The 22982-nt window shown below is 45.5% G+C and overlaps 1 protein-coding gene across 7 annotated transcripts in view; it reads left to right on the top strand.

Annotated features, from left to right (window-relative positions):
• Positions 1-22982, top strand: part of LOC123998658 (septin-9-like) — a 141861-nt gene that overhangs the window by 113224 nt on the left and 5655 nt on the right. For all 7 annotated transcript variants that reach the window (XM_046303734.1, XM_046303737.1, XM_046303735.1 and 4 more), the window contains 6 exons: positions 7686-7814; positions 7998-8079; positions 9968-10105; positions 16184-16301; positions 17884-17979; positions 22278-22374. In XM_046303734.1, coding sequence (XP_046159690.1) covers positions 7686-7814; positions 7998-8079; positions 9968-10105; positions 16184-16301; positions 17884-17979; positions 22278-22374 — 660 coding nt within the window. The remainder of the gene's footprint in view (positions 1-7685; positions 7815-7997; positions 8080-9967; positions 10106-16183; positions 16302-17883; positions 17980-22277; positions 22375-22982) is intronic.

The following is a 22982-nucleotide window of genomic DNA, read 5'->3' as shown; positions in this document are numbered from 1 at the left end:
TGGAAACGGCTGATTTGTAATGTAATATCTACATAGGCGTACAGAGGCCCATTATCAGCAACCATCACTCCTGTGATCCAATGTATTAGCTAATCCAAGTTTATCATTTTAAAAGGCTAATTGATCATGAGAAAACCCTTTTGAAATTATGTTAGCACAGCTGAAAACTGTTGTTCTGATTAAAGAAGCAATAAAATTGGCCTTCTTTAGACTAGTTGAGTATCTGGAGCATAAGCACTTGTGGGTTTGATTACAGGCTCAAAATGGCCAGAAATAAAGACCTTTTCTGAAACTTGTCAGTCTATTCTTGTTCTGAGAAATGAAGGCTATTACATGCGAGAAATTGCCAAGAAACTGAAGATCTCGTTCAACGCTGTGTACAACTCCCTTCACAGAACAGCGCAAACTGTCCCTAACCAGAATAGAAAGATGAGTGGGAGGCCCCGGTGCACAACTGAGCAAGAGGACTTTAGAGTGTCTAGTTTGGGTAACAGACGCCTCACAAATCCTCAACTGGCAGCTTCATTAAATAGTACCTGCAAAACACCAGTCTCAACATCAACAGTGAAGAGGCGACTCCGGGATGCTGGCCTTCGCCCAAGCCTCTCCAGCTTCTCCTTTACCCAAATCCAGATAGCAAATGTTCTGAAAGAGCTGTAAAACCTGGACCCGTACAAATCAGCTGGGCTTGACAATCTGGACCCTCTATTTCTGAAACTATCCGCTGCCATTGTCGCAACCCCTATTACCAGCCTGTTCAACCTCTCTTTCATATCTTCTGAGATCCCCAAGGATTGGAAAGCTGCCGCAGTCATTCCCCTCTTTAAAGGGGGAGACACCCTGGACCCAAACTGTTACAGACCTATATCCATCCTGCCCTGCCTATCTAAGATCTTCAAAAGCAAAGTCAACAAACAGATCACTGACCATCTCGAATCCCACCGTATCTTCTCCGCTGTGCAATCTGGTTTCCGAGCCGGTCGCGGGTGCACCTCAGCCACGCTCAAGGTACTAAACGATATCATAACCGTAATCAATAAAAGACAGTACTGTGCAGCCGTCTTCATCGACCTGGCCAAAGGCTTTCGACTCTGTCAATCACCATATTCTTATCGGCAGACTCAGTAGCCTCGGTTTTTCTAATGACTGCCTTGCCTGGTTCACCAACTTCTTTGCAGACAGAGTTCAGTGTGTCAAATCGGAGGGCATGTTGTCCGGTCCTCTGGCAGTCTCTATGGGGGTGCCACAGGGTTCAATTCTCGGGCCGACTCTTTTCTCTGTATATATCAATGATGTTGCTCTTGCTGCGGGCGATTCCCTGATCCACCTCTACGCAGACGACACCATTTTGTATAATTCTGTCCCTTCCTTGGACACTATGCTATCTAACCTCCAAACGAACTTCAATGCCATACAACACTCCTTCCGTGGCCTCCAACTGCTCTTAAACGCTAGTGAAACCAAATGCATGCTTTTCAACCGTTCGCTACCTGCACCCGCAAGCCCGACCAGCATCACCACCCTGGATTGTTCCGACCTAGAATATGTGGACATCTATAAGTACCTAGGTGTCTGGCTAGACTGTAAACTCTCCTTCCAGACTCATATCAAACATCTCCAATCTAAAATCAAATCTAGAGTCGGCTTTCTATTCCGCAAAAAGCCTCCTTCACTCACGCCACCAAACTTACCCTAGTAAAACTGACTCTCCTACCGATCCTAGACTTCGGCAATGTAATCTACAAAATAGCTTCCAATACTCTACTCAGCAAACTGGATGCAGTTTATCACAGTGCCATCCGTTTTGTTACTAAAGCACCTTATATCACCCACCACTGCGACCTGTATGCTCTAGTCGGCTGGCCCTCGCTACATATTCGTCGCCAAACCCACTGGCTCCAGGTCATCTACAAGTCCATGCTAGGTAAAGCTCCGCCTTATCTCAGTTCACTGGTCACGATGGCAACACCCACCCGTAGCACGCGCTCCAGCAGGTGTATCTCACTGATCATCCCTAAAGCCAACACCTCATTTGGCCGCCTTTCGTTCCAGTTCTCTGCTGCCTGTGACTGGAACGAATTACAAAAATCGCTGAAGTTGGAGACTTTAATCTCCCTCGCCAACTTCAAACATCTCCTATCTGAGCAGCTAACCGATCGCTGCAGCTGTACATAGTCTATCGGTAAATAGCCCACCCAATTTACCTACCTCATCCCCATACTGTTTATTTATTGACTTTTCTGCTCTTTTGCACACCAGTATCTCTACCTGCACATCATCTGATCATTTATCACTCCAGTGTTAATCTGCAAAATTGTAATTATTCGCCTACCTCATGCCTTTTGCACACTTTGTATATACTCTTTTTCTTTTTTTTCTACTGTGTTATTGACTTGTTAATTGTTTACTCCATGTGTAACTCTGTGTTGTTGTCTGTTCACACTGCTATGCTTTATCTTGGCCAGGTCGCAGTTGTAAATGAGAACTTGTTCTCAACTAGCCTACCTGGTTAAATAAAGGTGAAAATAAATAAATAAAAGAGTTGCAAAGAAAAAGCAATATCTCAGACTGGCCAATAAAATAAAATATTAAGATTGGCAAAAGAACACACACTGGACAGAGGAAGATTGGAAAAAGTTGTTATGAACAGACAAATCTAAGTTTGAGGTGTTCTGATCACAAAGAACATTCATGAGATGCAGAAAAAACTGAAAAGATGCTTTAGGAGTGTTGATGCCATCTGTCAAGCATGGTGGAGGCAATGAGGTGGTCTGGTGGAGGCAATGAGATGGTCTGGTGGAGGCAATGAGGTGGTCTGGTGGAGGCAATGAGGTGGTCTGGTGGAGGCAATGAGATGGTCTGGTGGAGGCAATGAGGTGGTCTGGTGGAGGCAATGAGATGGTCTGGTGGAGGCAATGAGATGGTCTGGTGGAGGCAATGAGATGGTCTGGTGGAGGCAATGAGATGGTCTGGTGGAGGCAATGAGATGGTCTGGTGGAGGCAATGAGATGGTCTGGTGGAGGCAATGAGATGGTCTGGTGGAGGCAATGAGATGGTCTGGTGGAGGCAATGAGATGGTCTGGTGGAGGCAATGAGATGGTCTGGTGGAGGCAATGAGATGGTCTGGTGGAGGCAATGAGATGGTCTGGTGGAGGCAATGAGATGGTCTGGTGGAGGCAATGAGGGCAATGAGATGGTCTGGTGGAGGCAATGGTCTGGTGGAGGCAATGAGATGGTCTGGTGGAGGCAATGAGATGGTCTGGTGGAGGCAATGAGATGGTCTGGTGGAGGCAATGAGATGGTCTGGTGGAGGCAATGAGATGGTCTGGTGGAGGCAATGAGGTGGTCTGGTGGAGGCAATGAGGTGGTCTGGTGGAGGCAATGAGGGTGGTCTGGTGGAGGCAATGAGATGGTCTGGTGGAGGCAATGAGGTGGTGGAGGCAATGAGATGGTCTGGTGGAGGCAATGAGATGGTCTGGTGGAGGCAATGAGATGGTGGTCTGGTGGAGGCAGGCAATGAGATGGTCTGGTGGAGGCAATGAGATGGTCTGGTGGAATGAGATGGTCTGGTGGAGGCAATGAGATGGTCTGGTCAATGGATGGTCTGGTGGAGGCAATGAGATGGTCTGGTGGAGGCAATGAGATGGTCTGGTGGAGGCAATGAGATGGTCTGGTGGAGGCAATGAGATGGTCTGGTGGAGGCAATGAGATGGTCTGGTGGAGGCAATGAGTGGTGGAGGCTGGTGGAGGCAATGAGATGGTCTGGTGGAGGCAATGAGATGGTCTGGTGGAGGCAATGAGATGGTCTGGTGGAGGCAATGAGATGGTCTGGTGGAGGCAGGCAATGAGGTCTGGTGGAGGCAATGAGATGGTCTGGTGGAGGCAATGAGATGGTCTGGTGGAGGCAATGAGATGGTCTGGTGGAGGCAATGAGATGGTCTGGTGGAGGCAATGAGATGGTCTGGTGGAGGCAATGAGATGGTCTGGTGGAGGCAATGAGTGGTCTGGTGGAGGCAATGAGATGGTCTGGTGGAGGCTGAGATGGTCTGGTGGAGGCAATGAGGTGGTCTGGTGGAGGCAATGAGGGTGGTCAATGAGATGGTCTGGTGGAGGCAATGAGATGGTCTGGTGGAGGCAATGAGATGGTCTGGTGGAGGCAATGAGGGTGGTCTGGTGGTCTGGTGGAGGCAATGAGATGGTGGTCTGAGTGGAGGCAATGAGATGGTGGTCTGGTGGAGGCAATGAGGCAATGAGGTGGTCTGGTGGAGGCAATGAGGTGGTCTGGTGGAGGCAATGAGGTGGTCTGAGATGGTCTGGTGGAGGCAATGAGGGTCTGGTGGAGGCAATGAGGTGGTCTGGCAATGAGATGGTCTGGTGAGATGGTCTGGTGGAGGCAATGAGATGGTCTGGTGGAGGCAATGAGATGGTCTGGTGGAGGCAATGAGATGGTCTGGTGGAGGCAATGAGATGGTCTGGTGGAGGCAATGAGATGGTCTGGTGGAGGCAATGAGATGGTCTGGTGGAGGCAATGAGGTGGTCTGGTGGAGGCAATGAGGTGGTCTGGGGGTGCTCTGGTGCTGATAAAGTGGGAGATGTGTACAGGGTAAAAGGGATCTTGAAGAAGGAAGGCTATCACTCCATTTTGAAGACCACAATTATTATATCAATTAAAAATCATTATTTATAACCTTGTCAAAGTCTGGACTATATTTCCTATTCATTTTGCAACTCATTTCATTTCATGACATTTCTAAGTGACCCCAAACTTTTGAACTGTAGTGTGTGTGTGTGTGTGTGTGTGTGTGTGTGTGTGTGTGTGTGTGTGTGTGTGTGTGTGTGTGTGTGTGTGTGTGTGTGTGTGTGTGTGTGTGTGTGTGTGTGTGTGTGTGTGTGTGTGTGTGTGTGTGTGTGTGTGTGAATGGAAGCTGATTCTGCTGGGCATACCTCTACACTCCTTATGATAACCAGCCCTGACCCTCAGTCAAACACTACTAATCTAATGATACAAGAATCTAAGAGTAGAAGGGCTGATCTAGGATCAGGTCCTCCCTATCTATAACAATCTGATTCATTATCTCAAATGCAGAATGTATCCTAGATCAGCACTCCTACTCTGAGATGGTTACTAATGTTTAATACACCTGTATTGTTGTATTGATACCCTGTCCTTCCTCTCCACAATCTGGCTGGTCTTTGGGTCCAGCCTTTCAGCGAGGGGTATCAACACTGTAGCATGTCTACAACCCATCCCACTGAACCCTGACCTTGGCCCCGTAGCTCACAGGATTCCTCTCTTCAGGCTCAGCCACTCATACCAACCGTTCAGGGGAATTCTAGACCCCTAAAAAATGTGATACAGTGCCTCTGGTATGAGACTTCAACAGCATGAGCACAGGGTTGGTATTGGTCTGGATAGTGCACATCTCTACTTTAACAATCACATCGGTCCCCGAACAGGCAATTTGGGTTTTCATAACAGATTAATAATCAAAAATGTATTGTATGGCAATGGTTTTTGATTGGAGTACAGTAAGTGGTTAATTCGTGTACTTGGTGGAAACACTGTAGAGGCTCTCTGGAAAGCTTTGAGTCTTCAGGTCCGAAGCAAACACAGATGTGTTGTAAAGGGACGATGCTATACTACTTCCCATAATGTTAGAGGTCAGAAGTCAAGACACTGAGGGCCCGGTCATTAATCAGTTGTTTGAAGCCTTAAATCCCAAATGAAGTTTCAACATATAAACCTCCATTATTTTGTGCGTGTGTGCGTGTGTGCGTGTGTGCGTGCGTGCGTGCGTGCGTGAACACTTACTAAGAACACCAGAGAACCTGAGCTCCAGTCTGTGTTGACTTAACCAGACAGTGAACTAAACTGTGTGTGTTACCTGTCCGGGGGTCATAAACACTACACTCTCCCTCGTTAACCCACAGTTGATCCCAGGGGCCAAAAGTGATGTTGGCGGTAGTCAGCTGCTACAGGCAATCTTTTGGGTCCATGCACAGTATGTTCTTCCCTAATTCTAGAATGTTCAGGGTTCTATCTAGTCCTGCTTTTCAATCTATCTCTCCCATGTCCTCTATCTTCTGACCCACACACACACACACACACACACACACTCTCCAGCTGGTTCCTCTCCAGTGCTGATAGAGCAGAGCTCTTCTCCAGACTGCAGGGTTACATGTCTGCCCAGCGTTGCAGATGGTGGTCACATGTCCTGCCAACAGCTGTTCCAGTCTGTTTACTACTCTATTGCAGGGATCATCAACTAGATTCAGCCGCCGGACTTTTGTTTCTTGAACGGATGGTCATGGGGGCTGGAACATCATTATAAATCATTTGTAGACTGTAAATGGACAACAAGAAGCCCAAAGTGATATAATATTACACTAAAACAGAATCATTTCAAACCTTGCTTACATTTGTATACAATCACATACATCTCTCTATTATAGGAAGACTTTAGAACAGATTCCCCCCATAAAACCACTTGAAGCTGGACAGAAGACTGTGTTTTGTCTTATGTCCAATAATGAAACACAGTTTACAGTTGGGGAACCCTGCTGTATTAGGAGAGATAAGAGAACAGGGGGAGGTGTGTGTGTGTCATAGACTTATTGTGTGTGTGTGTCATAGACTTATGGTGTGTGTGTGACCCAAAGGTCTTTGTCGACAATGGCCCATTTTATAGTGCAGTGATCTGAGCCAGCGTCAGCTGCATAAATCACAGACTGATAAGTTTCACACTTATGGAAGACTGGGTTTCTCCAACCAACTGCTCAATGGCGGATAAGGCTCAGCTCAGTTCAAGGCTCAGTGTGGTTTAATTAACAGCAGAGCTCTTCCCCAGACTGCAGGTCTGAGCCCCGAAAGGACATGTATTTCCTTTAGGCCAACTTTAATGGACGGGAGGGAGAGTGGGAGGGAGGGAGAGGCAGAGGGAGAGTGGGAGGGAGGGAGAGGGAGAGAATGGTGAACAGGGCACTGACGTAACGTGTGTTCGGCGGGGAGGCCTTACTGAAGACACCTGTAACTTTTCCTCCACTGCAGCCAAAACCTTGTGAAATAGCCTCTTTCTCCCCTGAGTGTCTGTGACCGGCTGGAACAGCTCTGGTGTTGAACTCTGTTTGTCTCAGTGTGAAATAATGAGGCCTGTCAGTCATTACATCACTGGAATGAACCTGTTAGTGGGAAGAGTGACTGAAGAATGTTCTGGAGAAAGGTGAGAGGAAGTCCACCATTGTGAGTGTAGTCTATTCCCTACAGTCACACTAGATGAGAGGGTATTGGTTTAAATCGAGGCCTGGGCTACTGTTTTACCTTCATTTTAGAGTTTCTACGTTATTGTGTTTAGCTCAGTTGGTAGAGCATGGTGCTTGCAGCTCCAGGGTTGTGGGCTTGTTTCCCACGGGACCAGTACCAATCAAAAGTATGAAAATGTATGTACTCATTACTGTACGTAACTCTGAATAAGATGGTCTGCTAGATGACTAAAATATCAATTGTGGCTTTGTGTTTATTTGCATCACCAATGTGTTTGACATTCAGGTTGTGTGTGTGTGTGTGTGTGTGTGTGTGTGTGTGTGTGTGTGTGTGTGTGTGTGTGTGTGTGTGTGTGTGTGTGTGTGTGTGTGTGTGTGTGTGTGTGTGTGTGTGTGTGTGTGTGTGTGTGTGCGCGTGTGTGTAGGGCAGAGCGGCCTAGGGAAGTCCACTCTGATGAACACTCTGTTCAAGTCCAAGGTGAGCCGTAAGTCAGTTCAGGCCACGTCCCAGGAGAAGATCCCCAAGACCATCCATATCAAATCTGTCAGCCACGGTGAGAGGAGGAAAATATCACTCATACTGTTTATTTCACTCTTTCTTTTCTGCACCTCTAGCTACATCTTTCACTTTATCCATCTCACCCTCTACTCAGTCTACCCTGTGTTGTGATGACAGTCTGAGGTACATTTGGCCTCTGAGGTGCTTGTATTCAGTCTAATTGTGTGTCTCTGTTCAGACATTGAGGAGAAGGGGGTGAGAATGAAACTAACTGTTATCGACACACCTGGCTTCGGGGATCAGATCAACAACGAGAACTGGTACAGTAACAGTACAATCCATAGCTGAAATGTTATATTTCTAATGTGTTTATATTTCTAATGTGCTTATATTTCTATGTGCATAGATATATCCTATCTATGTGTATATACAGTTGTATATACAGTCAAATACATTTAAACTCAGTTTTTTACAATTTCCTGACATTTAATCAAAGTAAAAATTCCCTGTTTAGGTCAGTTAGGATCACCACTTTATTTAAAGAATGTGAAATGTCAGAATAATAGTAGACTTTTTTATTTCTTTCATAACATTCCCAGTGGGTCAGAAGTTTACATGCACTCAATTAGTATTTGGTACCATTGCCTTTAAATTGTTTAACTTGGGTCAAAAGTTCCAGGTAGCCTTCCACAAATTTGCTATAGGATTGAGTTCAGGGCTTTGTGATGGCCACTCACATACCTTGACTTTGTTGTCCTTAAGCCATTTTGCCACAACTTTGGAAGTATGCTTGTGGTCATTGTCCATTTGCGACTAAGCTTTAACTTCCTGACTGATGTCTTGAGATGTTGCTTCAATATATGCACATACTTTTCCTGCCTCATGATGCCATCTATTTTGTGAAGTGTACCAGTCCCTCCTGCAGCAAAGCACCCCCACAACATGATGCTGCCACCTCCGTGCTTCACGGTTGGGATGGTGTTCTTTGGCTTGCAAGCCTCCCCCTTTTCCTCCAAACATCATAACGATGGTCATTATGGCAAAACAGTTCTATTTTTGTTTCATCAGACCAGAGGACATTTCTCCAAAAAGTACGATCTTTGTCCCCATGTGCAGTTGCAAACCGTAGCCTGGCTTTTTATGGTGGTTTTGGAGCAGTGGCTTCTTCCTTGCTGAGTGGCCTTTCAGGTTATGTTGATATAGGACTCGTTTTACTGTGGATACTTTTGTACCTGTTTCCTCCAGCATCTTCACAAGGTCCTTTGCTGTTATTCTTGGATTGATTTGCACTTTTGAGTATGTAAAAGTAGATGTCCTTAACCGTCTTGCCAAAACTATAGTTTGTTAACAAGAAATGTGTGGAGTGGTTGAAAAATGGCTTCAACCCAAGTGTATGTAATCTTCTGACAACAGTATATATCTGTGTGTGTGTGTGTGTGTGTGTGTGTGTGTGTGTGTGTGTGTGTGTGTGTGTGTGTGTGTGTGTGTGTGTGTGTGTGTGTGTGTGTGTGTGTGTGTGTGTGTGTGTGTGTGTGTGTGTGTGTGTGTGTGTGTGTGTGTGTGTGTGTGTGTGTAACAGTTGAAGTCGGAACTAAAACTAGTTTTTTTCACATTAAAATAAAGTGGTGATCCTAACTGACCTAAGAGAGGGAATTTGTAAGAGGATTAAATGTCAGGAATTGTGAAAAACTGAGTTATATGTATTTGGCTAAGGTGTATGTAAGAAGTAATAGTGTATAATAATAGTGTAGACATCTAAACTATGTAGTAGCACACATGGAATCATGAAGTAACCAACAACAATAAACATGTAAAGCTGTCATCAAGGCAGAAGTTGGCTACTTTAAAAAGTTTTTGACAGGATCCCGTGTGTTATTTCATAGTTTTGATATCTTTACCATTATTCTACAATGTAGAAAATAGTATAGAAAATAGTAAATAAAGAAAAACCCTTGAATAAATAAGTATGTCCAAACTTTTGAGTGGTACTGTCACTCTCTCTCGTTAATATAATATAACCCCATACATCTCATCTAGATGACTAGTGTACACAGTACTGTGTATGACCTCATCCATCCTCTTTCTCTCCCTCTTCCTGTCTTTCTCACTTGTCTCCCCCTATCCATCCCCCAAAACTCCCCTTTCTCTTTTAATCTGCCTCTCCCCTTCCTTCCACTTCCTGTCTTCTTCCCCTCCCTCCCTCTACAGTTGGCAGCCCATCATGAAGTTCATTAATGCCCAGTATGAGCAGTACCTTCAGGAGGAGATCAACATCAACAGAAAGAAGAGGATTCCAGACTCAAGGGTTCACTGCTGTATTTACTTCATACCCCCTACTGGACACTGGTGAGGCAGGAATGCTTACACACACACACACACACACACACACACACACACACACACACACACACACACACACACACACACACACTCACACTCACACTCACACTCACACTCACACTCACACTCACTCACTCACTCACTCACTCACTCACTCACTCACACTCACCTTGTGAAGGGTATGAATGTGTGGAGTGTTTCAGGTGAATGTTTAGATATGGCTGAGTGTCAAGCTGATTATTAACTAAACTTCATTCTTTGGATATTCCACTTTTTATCATCCTATTCAGTTGTCATGCCTTTTGAGGGATCAAAAATGCCATGTAATCAATCACAATAATTGTCATACACACACATGCACAGTGTCAGTGCCACAGTGCTGCTGCCCCCTGCTGTCCCTGAACAGTAGAGGATATGCAACTGGGAGATTTAAAAAGGAGAGAGAGAGTGAGAGAAGGAGTGAAGTGATTTATGTTAGATAAGCAGTGAGTCATAGGGAGAGTCCTACTCAAATAGCCCTGAATCATCAGAACAGAAAACACAGGAGGAGGACACAGTGAGTTTGGCATGACTTTCTGATACACATTAGTTATAACAACAATCTAATGCCCCGTGCTCTGCCATTCAAATATCAGATATGATGTCCAACGTCATACTGTGCCCTTCTGTGTAACATATACAGCCTATGTATGGGCCAGATTCACGGACAGAATGGGGATTCTCTGAGTGTGCTTTAGTCTCGGCATGTCTGTCTGAACGTAGATGTTCAACTACCCCCACCACCACTCTGGATTGATTCTCTGAGTGTGACTTGTAGTGGATCCTCTGTCTGGATTGACCTCATGTTCAACTCCCCCCACCACCCTCTGGATTGACCTTAGTAGTGGATCCTCCTCTGCTCCTCTGGATTGACCTGTAGTGGATCCTCCTCTGCTCCTCTGGATTGACCTGTAGTGGATCCTCCTCTGCTCCTCTGGATTGACCTGTAGTGGATCCTCCTCTGCTCCTCTGGATTGACCTGTAGTGGATCCTCCTCTGGATTGACCTGTAGTGGATCCTCCTCTGGATTGACCTGTAGTGGATCCTCCTCTGGATTGACTCCTCTGGATTGACCTGTAGTGGATCCTCCTCTGGATCCTCCTCTGCTCCTCTGATTGACCTGTAGTGGATCCTCCTCTGCTCCTCTGGATTGACCTGTAGTGGATCCTCCTCTGCTCCTCTGAATTGACCTGTAGTGGATCCTCCTCTGCTCCTCTGAATTGACCTGTGTGGATCCTCCTCTGCTCCTCTGAATTGACCTGTGGGATCCTCCTCTGCTCCTCTGGATTGACCTGTAGTGGATCCTCCTCTGCTCCTCTGGATTGACCTGTAGTGGATCCTCCTCTGCTCCTCTGAATTGACCTGTAGTGGATCCTCCTCTGCTCCTCTGAATTGACCTGTAGTGGATCCTCCTCTGCTCCTCTGAATTGACCTGTAGTGGATCCTCCTCTGCTCCTCTGAATTGACCTGTAGTGGATCCTCCTCTGCTCCTCTGAATTGACCTGTAGTGGATCCTCCTCTGCTCCTCTGAGACCTGGATCCTCCTCTGCTCCTCTGGATTGACCTGTAGTGGATCCTCCTCTGCTCCTCTGAATTGACCTGTAGTGGATCCTCCTCTGCTCCTCTGAATTGACCTGTAGTGGATCCTCCTCTGCTCCTCTGAATTGACCTGTAGTGGATCCTCCTCTGCTCCTCTGAATTGACCTGTAGTGGATCCTCCTCTGCTCCTCTGATTGACCTGTAGTGGATCCTCCTCTGCTCCTCTGAATTGACCTGGTGGATCCTCCTCTGCTCCTCTGGATTGACCTGTAGTGGATCCTCCTCTGCTCCTCTGAATTGACCTGTAGTGGATCCTCCTCTGCTCCTCTGATTGACCTGTAGTGGATCCTCCTCTGCTCCTCTGATTGACCTGTAGTGGATCCTCCTGCTGGATTGACCTGTAGTGGATCCTCCTCTGGATTGACCTGTAGTGGATCCTCCTCTGGATTGACCTGTAGTGGATCCTCCTCTGTTGACCTGAGTGGATCCTCCTCTGGATTGACCTGTAGTGGATCCTCCTCTGGATTGACCTGTAGTGGATCCTCCTCTGCTCCTCTGGATTGACCTGTAGTGGATCCTCCTCTGGATTGACCTGTAGTGGATCCTCCTCTGGATTGACCTGTAGTGGATCCTCCTCTGCTCCTCTGGATTGACCTGTAGTGGATCCTCCTCTGGATTGACCTGTAGTGGATCCTCCTCTGGATTGACCTGTAGTGGATCCTCCTCTGGATTGACCTGTAGTGGATCCTCCTCTGGATTGACCTGTAGTTGACCTGTAGTGGATCCTCCTCTGCTCCTCTGACCTGTAGTGGATCCTCCTCTGCTCCTCTGGATTGACCTGTAGTGGATCCTCCTCTGCTCCTCTGAATTGACCTGTAGTGGATCCTCCTCTGCTCCTCTGGATTGACCTGTCCTCCTCTGGATTGACCTGTGGATCCTCCTCTGCTCCTCTGAATTGACCTGTAGTGGATCCTCCTCTGCTCCTCTGAATTGACCTGTAGTGGATCCTCCTCTGCTCCTCTGAATTGACCTGTAGTGGATCCTCCTCTGCTCCTCTGGATTGACCTGTAGTGGATCCTCCTCTGCTCCTCTGAATTGACCTGTAGTGGATCCTCCTCTGCTCCTCTGAACCTTGATCCTCCTCTGCTCCTCTGGATTGACCTGTGGATCCTCCTCTGCTCCTCTGATTGACCTGTAGTGGATCCTCCTCTGGATTGACCTGTAGTGGATCCTCCTCTGGATTGACCTGTAGTGGATCCTCCTCTGGATTGACCTGTAGTGGATCCTCCTCTGGATTGACCTGTAGTGGATCCTCTCTGGATTGACCTGTAGTGGATCCTCCTCTGGATTGACCTGTAGTGGATCCTCCTCTGGATTGACCTGTAGTGGATCCTCCTCTGCTCCTCTGGATTGACCTGGATCCTCCTCTGGATTGACCTGTGTGGATCCTCCTCTGGATTGACCTGGATCCTCCTCTGGATTGACCTGTAGTGGATCCTCCTCTGGATTGACCTGTAGTGGATCCTCCTCTGGATTGACCTGTAGTGGATCCTCCTCTGGATTGACCTGTAGTGGATCCTCCTCTGGATTGACCTGTAGTGGATCCTCCTCTGTTGGATCCTCCTCTGGATTGACCTGTAGTGGATCCTCCTCTGCTCCTCTGGATTGACCTGTAGTGGATCCTCCTCTGGATTGACCTGTAGTGGATCCTCCTCTGCTCCTCTGGATTGACCTGTAGTGGATCCTCCTCTGGATTGACCTGTAGTGGATCCTCCTCTGCTCCTCTGGATTGACCTGTAGTGGATCCTCCTCTGGATTGACCTGTAGTGGATCCTCCTCTGGATCCTCCTCTGGATTGACCTGTAGTGGATCCTCCTCTGGATTGACCTGTAGTGGATCCTCCTCTGCTCCTCTGGATTGACCTGTAGTGGATCCTCCTCTGGATTGACCTGTAGTGGATCCTCCTCTGGATTGACCTGTAGTGGATCCTCCTGGATTGACCTGTAGTGGATCCTCCTCTGGATTGACCTGTAGTGGATCCTCCTCTGGATTGACCTGTAGTGGATCCTCCTCTCCTCCTCTGGATCCTCTGGATTGACCTGTAGTGGATCCTCCTCTGGATTGACCTGTGGGATCCTCTGGATTGACCTGTAGTGGATCCTCCTCTGGATTGACCTGTAGTGGATCCTCCTCTGCTCCTCTGGATTGACCTGTAGTGGATCCTCCTCTGGATTGACCTGTAGTGGATCCTCCTCTGCTCCTCTGGATTGACCTGTAGTGGATCCTCCTCTGGATTGACCTGTAGTGGATCCTCCTCTGCCTGTAGTGGATCCTCTGGATTGACCTGTAGTGGATCCTCCTCTGGATTGACCTGTAGTGGATCCTCCTCCTCTGGATTGACCTGTAGTGGATCCTCCTCTGGATTGACCTGTAGTGGATCCTCCTCTGGATTGACCTGTAGTGGATCCTCCTCTGGATTGACCTGTAGTGGATCCTCCTCTGGATTGACCTGTAGTGGATCCTCCTCTGGATTGACCTGTAGTGGATCCTCCTCTGGATTGACCTGTAGTGGATCCTCCTCTGGATTGACCTGTAGTGGATCCTCCTCTGGATCCTCCTCTGGATTGACCTGTAGTGGATCCTCCTCTGGATTGACCTGTAGTGGATCCTCCTCTGGATTGACCTGTAGTGGATCCTCCTCTGGGATTGACCTGTAGTGGATCCTCCTCTGGATTGACCTGTAGTGGATCCTCCTCTGGATTGACCTGTAGTGGATCCTCCTCTGGATTGACCTGTAGTGGATCCTCCTCTGGATTGACCTGTAGTGGATCCTCCTCTGGATTGACCTGTTGACCTGTGGATCCTCCTCTGGGATTGACCTGTAGTGGATCCTCCTCTGGATTGACCTGTAGTGGATCCTCCTCTGCTCCTCCTCCTGTAGTGGATCCTCCTCTGGATTGACCTGTAGTGGATCCTCCTCTGGATTGACCTGTAGTGGATCCTCCTCTGGATTGACCTGTAGTGGATCCTCCTCTGGATTGACCTGTAGTGGATCCTCCTCTGCTCCTCTGGATTGACCTGTAGTGGATCCTCCTCTGCTCCTGCAGCTCAGAGGGACACACAGATGTGGAAACACTTACTCTTCCAGACCCCCATCCATTTCCTGTTTCACAGGCAGCGAGTTGCAACACGTCCCATAACACCCGTTTTCCATGACTGGAAAAAATGTCTTTCTCGCTCTCTTTCGCCAGGACTTGAAACAAATGCCTGTGTTTGCCTCCCTGCTCCAAGTTTCTTTCTCTGGTGTTTCTGCTGCTCAAACATCTGGGCCTGATTTGAGATTCATATAGAGCCACCCCAACCCCCAAAATAATGTTGCTACGGTATACAGCTATGACCCTTTAATTGAATTCCCCTCCTGTCTTATGTCTGCTCCTCCTCTGCATCTATCCCATGATGGTTCTATGCTTTGTTGCAATGGTCTGGGATCCAGTGCTGTGGTGGACTGCTGGCTTTGCCCTCATTTCTCTGGTTGTGATGTATAAGAGCGAGAGCCTTAACATATTGTCCCCCTCCGATATAACCTGAGCAGCGTTTCATGTTCTTGCAGCGTTGCGGATGTCTGTCACATGTCCAACAACTGTTCTAGTCTAATGTTTAATACTCTAATGGGAGCGATATGAGAACAGAGTGTGTGTGTGTGTGTGTGTGTGTGTGTGTGTGTGTGTGTGTGTGTGTGTGTGTGTGTGTGTGTGTGTGTGTGTGTGTGTGTGTGTGTGTGTGTGTGTGTGTGTGTGTGTGTGTGTGTGTGTGTGTGTGTGTGTGTGTGTGTGTGTGTGTGTGTGTGTGTGTGCTCATCTGTCTGACCCAAAGGTCTTTATCAACAATGGCCAGTTTTATAGTGCAGTGATCTGAGCCAGCGTCAGCTGCATAAACCACAGACGGATAAGTTTCACACTTATGGAAGACTGGATTTCTCCAACCAACTGCTCAATGGCGGATAAGGCTCAGCTCAGTTCAAGGCTCAGTGTGGTTTAATTGACAGTGACAGACTGACTGATGTGGGTCTCAGATATACAGTAGGTTTAGCTTGTACATAGAGTATGTATGTGAATCTACAGTACTGTATGTCTGCTTGTCGCCCTCAGACAGCTGCGCTATGGGTATATTTCTTGGAGGATACCGCCCTCTGGTGGTTCTAGGATGTATCACACTGTCGACCCAAATAAACACTAAAACGTTGAACAAGAACTATAAAACAGACCTGGGTTCTAATACTATTTGAGATCATTTATAATACATTTGCCAGGCTTGATTGAGCTAGCCTGTTGCAACGGAACCAATAAAGTCCCAAAAGTGAAAACCCTGGTTCTTCAGTCAGTCTAAAGCAAATACTCAAAGTATTTGAGACATTTTGAATAGTGTTTGAACCCAGGTCTGCTATAGCTACAGGTGAAATGAAGCCCCTCTCTCAATCCCCCCCCCCCTTCTCTCTCCCACTTCCAGTCTGCGACCTCTGGATGTGGAGTTTATGAGGCGTCTCAGTAAGGTGGTCAATATTGTTCCTGTCATTGCCAAGGCAGACACGCTCACCCTGGAGGAGAGGGACTTCTTTAAACAGAAGGTGAGCCCTCTCTCTCTCTTCTTCCATCTTTATCTGTCTCCAATTCCTATTTTTTTGTTGCATGCTGTCTCTCTCTCTCTCTCTCGCATATTTTGTGTTCTCCGCAGCAACAGGAAATGTTTCTTAAGTTGTTTGGCCACTGCCGCCCGTTCGGTCACTGTCCAATGAGAGAACACTGAGGATGTGTTGTGTGTATAGAGTACTTGTGAGGTCAGGACCTATAAAGCCAGGCTCTGGATTGGAGAGGAGTTATGTGGGAGTCATCCTCTCTCTCCCTCCTTTTCTGTCTCTCTCTCCTTTTCTGTCTCTCCCTCCTTTTCTGTCTCTCCCTCCTTTTGTCTCTCCCTCCTTTTCTGTCTCTCTCTCCTTTTCTGTCTCTCCCTCCTTTTCTGTCTCTCCCTCCTCTTCTGTCTCTCCCTCCTTTTCTGTCTCCCTCCTTTTCTGTCTCTCCCTCCTTTTCTGTCTCTCCCTCCTTTTCTGTCTCTCCCTCCTTTTGTCTCTCCCTCCTTTTCTGTCTCTCCCTCCTTTTCTGTCTCTCCCTCCTTTTTTCTGTCTCCTCCTTTTCTGTCTCTGTGTCTCCTCCTTTTCTGTCCTCCTTTTCTGTCTCTCCCTCCTTTTCTGTCTCTCCCTCCTTTTCTGTCTCTCCCTCCTTTTCTGTCTCTCCCTCCTTTTCTGTCTCTCCCTCCTTTTCTGTCTCTCCCTCCTTTTCTGTCTCTCCCTCTCTCTGTCTCTCCCTCCTTTTTTCTGTCTCTCCCTCCTTTTCTGTCTCTCCCTCCTTTTCTGTCTCTCCCTTTTTCTGTCTCTCCCTCCTTTTCTGTCTCTCCCTCCTTTTCTGTCTCTCCCTCCTTTTCTGTCTCTCCCTCCTTTTCTGTCTCTCCCTCCTTTTCTGTCTCTCCCTCCTTTTCTGTCTCTCCCTCCTTTTCTGTCTCTCCCTCCTTTTCTGTCTCTCCCTCCTTTTCTGTCTCTCTCTGGTGTTTTGTGTGTGTGTGCTTGTCTGTTTGTAAACGTGTCACGGACAGTGATGGGCCGTTGGTTTCTACAGAACATTTGGGGGAGATTAGTGAAGGGATTTACGTTAACACCATCTGTGGGTAACGCAGTGTGCAGATGGTCTCCATTTCTCACAAAATACTGTTATGTATCCAAAGGATTTGTCAGACATGTCTGGTTAATTGCGGTTGTTAGGCTTTTGCTTGTGTGTTCCCATAACATTTTTACTTCATGTATTCAAGTCTCTGCAAGGGTGTATAAAGCATTTGTCTGTTTCTCAACCTTTTTGTCAGCAGGGACCAGCAGGCTGGGTGTTTTATTGTAAGGCCGCTGACGACAAACTATCACTGTAGAACTGACTAAATGAGAGTCAGTTAACCAGCAAGCAGCATCCCATGGACTGGGGCTTTTCCACGGTGGAGGATCACAGTCTCCACCCTTTCATAGAGTTACCCTAACCTCTCCCCTCTTCATGGAGGTCACTCCCCTAACCCTGCTCCTTCAGCTCCAGAAGGAAGCCATCTGTATGGGGAGGCTGTTACCAGGCCAGTCTCACACTCTCCTCTCACCCAGAACTGTTGTTGTTCCCCAGATCAGGGAAGAGCTACGGGCCAATGGGATCGACGTGTACCCCCAGAAAGAGTTTGACGAGGACGCAGAGGACCGGATGATTAATGACAAGATCAGGGTGATTTGAGTTGACACATCTGTCCACAGCTTTACCCACTTGCCCCTACCCATAAGCCCTCACATTACCGCTTATAACTGCACTCACCTGTGCTACGTGCCTGTTGATCCATGTTGATAACCTGGTTAAATTACACTTAGGTCCCTGTTGATCCATGTTGATAACCTGGTTAAATACACTTAGGTCCCTGTTGATCCATGTTGATAACCTGGTTAAATACACTTAGGTCCCTGTTGATCCATGTTGATAACCTGGTTAAATTACACTTAGGTCCCTGTTGATCCATGTTGATAACCTGGTTAAATTACACTTAGGTCCCTGTTGATCCATGTTGATAACCTGGTTAAATTACACTTAGGTCCCTGTTGATCCATGTTGATAACCTGGTTAAATACACTTAGGTCCCTGTTGATCCATGTTGATAACCTGGTTAAATACACTTAGGTCCCTGTTGATCCATGTTGATAACCTGGTTAAATTACACTTAGGTCCCTGTTGATCCATGTTGATAACCTGGTTAAATTACACTTAGGTCCCTGTTGATCCATGTTGATAACCTGGTTAAATTACACTTAGGTCCCTGTTGATCCATGTTGATATCCTGGTTAAATTACACTTAGGTCCCTGTTGATCCATGTTGATAACCTGGTTAAATTACACTTAGGTCCCTGTTGATCCATGTTGATAACCTGGTTAAATTACACTTAGGTCCCTGTTGATCCATGTTGATAACCTGGTTAAATTACACTTAGGTCCCTGTTGATCCATGTTGATAACCTGGTTAAATTACACTTAGGTCCCTGTTGATCCATGTTGATATCCTGGTTAAATTACACTTAGGTCCATGTTGATCCATGTTGATATCCTGGTTAAATTACACTTAGGTCCCTGTTGATCCATGTTGATAACCTGGTTAAATTACACTTAGGTCCCTGTTGATCCATGTTGATAACCTGGTTAAATTACACTTAGGTCCCTGTTGATCCATGTTGCTAAACTGGTTAAATTACACTTAGGTCCCTGTTGATCCATGTTGATAACCTGGTTAAATTACACTTAGGTCCCTGTTGATCCATGTTGATAACCTGGTTAAATACACTTAGGTCCCTGTTGATCCATGTTGATAACCTGGTTAAATACAGTTAGGTCCCTGTTGATCCATGTTGATAACCTGGTTAAATAACACTTAGGTCCCTGTTGATCCATGTTGATAACTGGGTTTAATTACACTTAGGTCCATGTTGATCCCTGGTTAAAATTACACTTAGGTCCCTGTTGGTCCATGTTGATAACCTGGTTAAATTACACTTAGGTCCCTGATGATCCATGTTGATAACCTGGTTAAATACACTTAGGTCCCTGTTGATCCATGTTGATAACTGGGTTTAATTACAGTTATGTCCCTGTTGATCCATGTTGATAACCTTGTTAAATTACACTTAGGTCCATGTTGATAACCTGATTAAATTACACTTAGGTCCATGTTGATAACCTTGTTAAATTACACTTAGGTCCATGTTGATAACCTGGTTAAATTACACTGTTGTCCATGTTGATAACCTTGTTAAATTACACTTAAGTCCCTGTTGATCCATGTTGATAACCTGGTTAAATTACACTTAGGACCCTGTTGATCCATGTTGATAACCTGGTTAAATTACACTTAGGACCCTGTTGATCCATGTTGATAACCTGGTTAAATTACACTTAGGTCCATGTTGATCCATGTTGATAACCTGGTTAAATTACACTTAGGTCCCTGTTGATCCATGTTGATATCCTGGTTAAATTACACTTAGGTCCCTGTTGATCCATGTTGATAACCTGGTTAAATTACACTTAGGTCCATGTTGATAACCTGATTAAATTACACTTAGGTCCATGTTGATAACCTTGTTAAATTACACTTAGGTCCATGTTGATAACCTGGTTAAATTACACTTAGGTCCATGTTGATAACCTTGTTAAATTACACTTAAGTCCCTGTTGATCCATGTTGATAACCTGGTTAAATTACACTTAGGACCCTGTTGATCCATGTTGATAACCTGGTTAAATTACACTTAGGTCCATGTTGATCCATGTTGATAACCTGGTTAAATTACACTTAGGTCCCTGTTGATCCATGTTGATATCCTGGTTAAATTACACTTAGGTCCATGTTGATAACCTGATTAAATTACACTTAGGTCCATGTTGATAACCTTGTTAAATTACACTTAGGTCCATGTTGATAACCTGGTTAAATTACACTTAGGTCCATGTTGATAACCTTGTTAAATTACACTTAGGTCCATGTTGATAACCTGGTTAAATTACACTTAGGTCCATGTTGATAACCTTGTTAAATTACACTTAAGTCCCTGTTGATCCATGTTGATAACCTTGTTAAATTACACTTAGGTCCATGTTGATAACCTGATTAAATTACACTTAGGTCCATGTTGATAACCTTGTTAAATTACACTTAGGTCCATGTTGATAACCTGGTTAAATTACACTTAGGTCCATGTTGATAACCTTGTTAAATTACACTTAAGTCCCTGTTGATCCATGTTGATAACCTGGTTAAATTACACTTAGGACCCTGTTGATCCATGTTGATAACCTGGTTAAATTACACTTAGGACCCTGTTGATCCATGTTGATAACCTGGTTAAATTACACTTAGGTCCATGTTGATCCATGTTGATAACCTGGTTAAATTACACTTAGGTCCCTGTTGATCCATGTTGATATCCTGGTTAAATTACACTTAGGTCCCTGTTGATCCATGTTGATATCCTGGTTAAATTACACTTAGGTCCCTGTTGATCCATGTTGATATCCTGGTTAAATTACACTTAGGTCCCTGTTGATCCATGTTGATAACCTGGTTAAATTACACTTAGGTCCCTGTTGATCCATGTTGATATCCTGGTTAAATTACACTTAGGTCCCTGTTGATCCATGTTGATATCCTGGTTAAATTACACTTAGGTCCCTGTTGATCCATGTTGATAACCTGGTTAAATGCACTTAGGTCCCTGTTGATCCATGTTGATATCCTGGTTAAATTACACTTAGGTCCCTGTTGATCCATGTTGATAACCTGGTTAAATTACACTTAGGTCCCTGTTGATCCATGTTGATAACCTGGTTAAATTACACTTAGGTCCCTGTTGATCCATGTTGATAACCTGGTTAAATTACACTTAGGTCCCTGTTGATCCATGTTGCTAAACTGGTTAAATTACACTTAGGTCCCTGTTGATCCATGTTGATAACCTGGTTAAATTACACTTAGGTCCCTGTTGATCCATGTTGATAACCTGGTTAAATACACTTAGGTCCCTGTTGATCCATGTTGATAACCTGGTTAAATACAGTTAGGTCCCTGTTGATCCATGTTGATAACCTGGTTAAATAACACTTAGGTCCCTGTTGATCCATGTTGATAACTGGGTTTAATTACACTTAGGTCCATGTTGATAACCTGGTTAAATACACTTAGGTCCCTGTTGGTCCATGTTGATAACCTGGTTAAATTACACTTAGGTCCCTGATGATCCATGTTGATAACCTGGTTAAATACACTTAGGTCCCTGTTGATCCATGTTGATAACTGGGTTTAATTACAGTTATGTCCCTGTTGATCCATGTTGATAACCTTGTTAAATTACACTTAGGTCCATGTTGATAACCTGATTAAATTACACTTAGGTCCATGTTGATAACCTTGTTAAATTACACTTAGGTCCATGTTGATAACCTGGTTAAATTACACTTAGGTCCATGTTGATAACCTTGTTAAATTACACTTAAGTCCCTGTTGATCCATGTTGATAACCTGGTTAAATTACACTTAGGACCCTGTTGATCCATGTTGCTAACCTGGTTAAATTACACTTAGGTCCCTGTTGATCCATGTTGATATCCTGGTTAAATTACACTTAGGTCCCTGTTGATCCATGTTGATAACCTGGTTAAATTACACTTAGGACCCTGTTGATCCATGTTGATAACCTGGTTAAATTACACTTAGGTCCCTGTTGATCCATGTTGATAACCTGGTTAAATTACACTTAGGTCCCTGTTGATCCATGTTGATAACCTGGTTAAATTACACTTAGGTCCATGTTGATCCATGTTGATAACCTAGTTATATTACACTTAGGTCCCTGTTGATTCATGTTGATAACCTGGTTAAATACACTTAGGTCCCTCTGATGCAATATATATCAAATGTCAGTTTATTTGACTCTTCATGGTATGTCTCTTTGTTCCTCCTGTCTGTCTCTGTTCTTTCTGTCCTGTAGGAGATGATCCCGTTTGCTGTGGTGGGCAGTGACCAGGAGTACCAGGTCAACGGCAGGAGGCTTCTGGGTAGGAAGACAAAGTGGGGAACCATAGAAGGTAGATGGCCTCCTGCTTCTCTTCTTTCTCCAGCTTCTCATTTTTGCTTTGCTCTGTCTTTTTATCTTTGAGCAGTAGTCTCTCTCCTTAACAGTATGAAGGCTAACGTTATGAAGAGCTCTTTTAGTTTTCCTTTCTTGATTAATGTACACCAGCCAGTTGAGACGAAACAAGACAGAGGAGATGAGCGGAAGGAGTTGAGGGGGGAGGGGCAGTGTGGCACCTCTCCGTTTTGGACTGTACTTTTTTTGCAATGTAAAAATGTGAATAAAACCGATCAAAGTTATTTGAGTTCCCTCTTCGTTAATTCTGCTGCCTACTACACCATTAGAAGGCCTGTACTTTAGCCACAGAGGATGAAAAGCTTTTTTTTTTAATTGCCTAGCTGTGGATTGTGCGTAGACCAATAACAAAGCATAACGTACAGTTGGGAAGACGCTGCCAATCTAAGTGAATAAACAGCATGCAGACAAAACAAGCCTTCTGCAAAAACACAGGTTGGAATGCAAATGGCTCCTGCTAAAAAGAGGAGTCTCTAATCTGTCCAAGTAAAACAAGAGAGAGAGGCGTGGCTTTTGGCACCAGTGCATCGGCCATCACCAGTGATT

Source organism: Oncorhynchus gorbuscha, linkage group LG16 (assembly GCF_021184085.1).
Source record: "Oncorhynchus gorbuscha isolate QuinsamMale2020 ecotype Even-year linkage group LG16, OgorEven_v1.0, whole genome shotgun sequence".
NCBI lineage: Eukaryota > Metazoa > Chordata > Actinopteri > Salmoniformes > Salmonidae > Oncorhynchus > Oncorhynchus gorbuscha.
The sequence above is the reverse complement of the archived record's forward strand: the minus strand, read 5'-3'. Positions and strand labels throughout refer to the sequence as shown.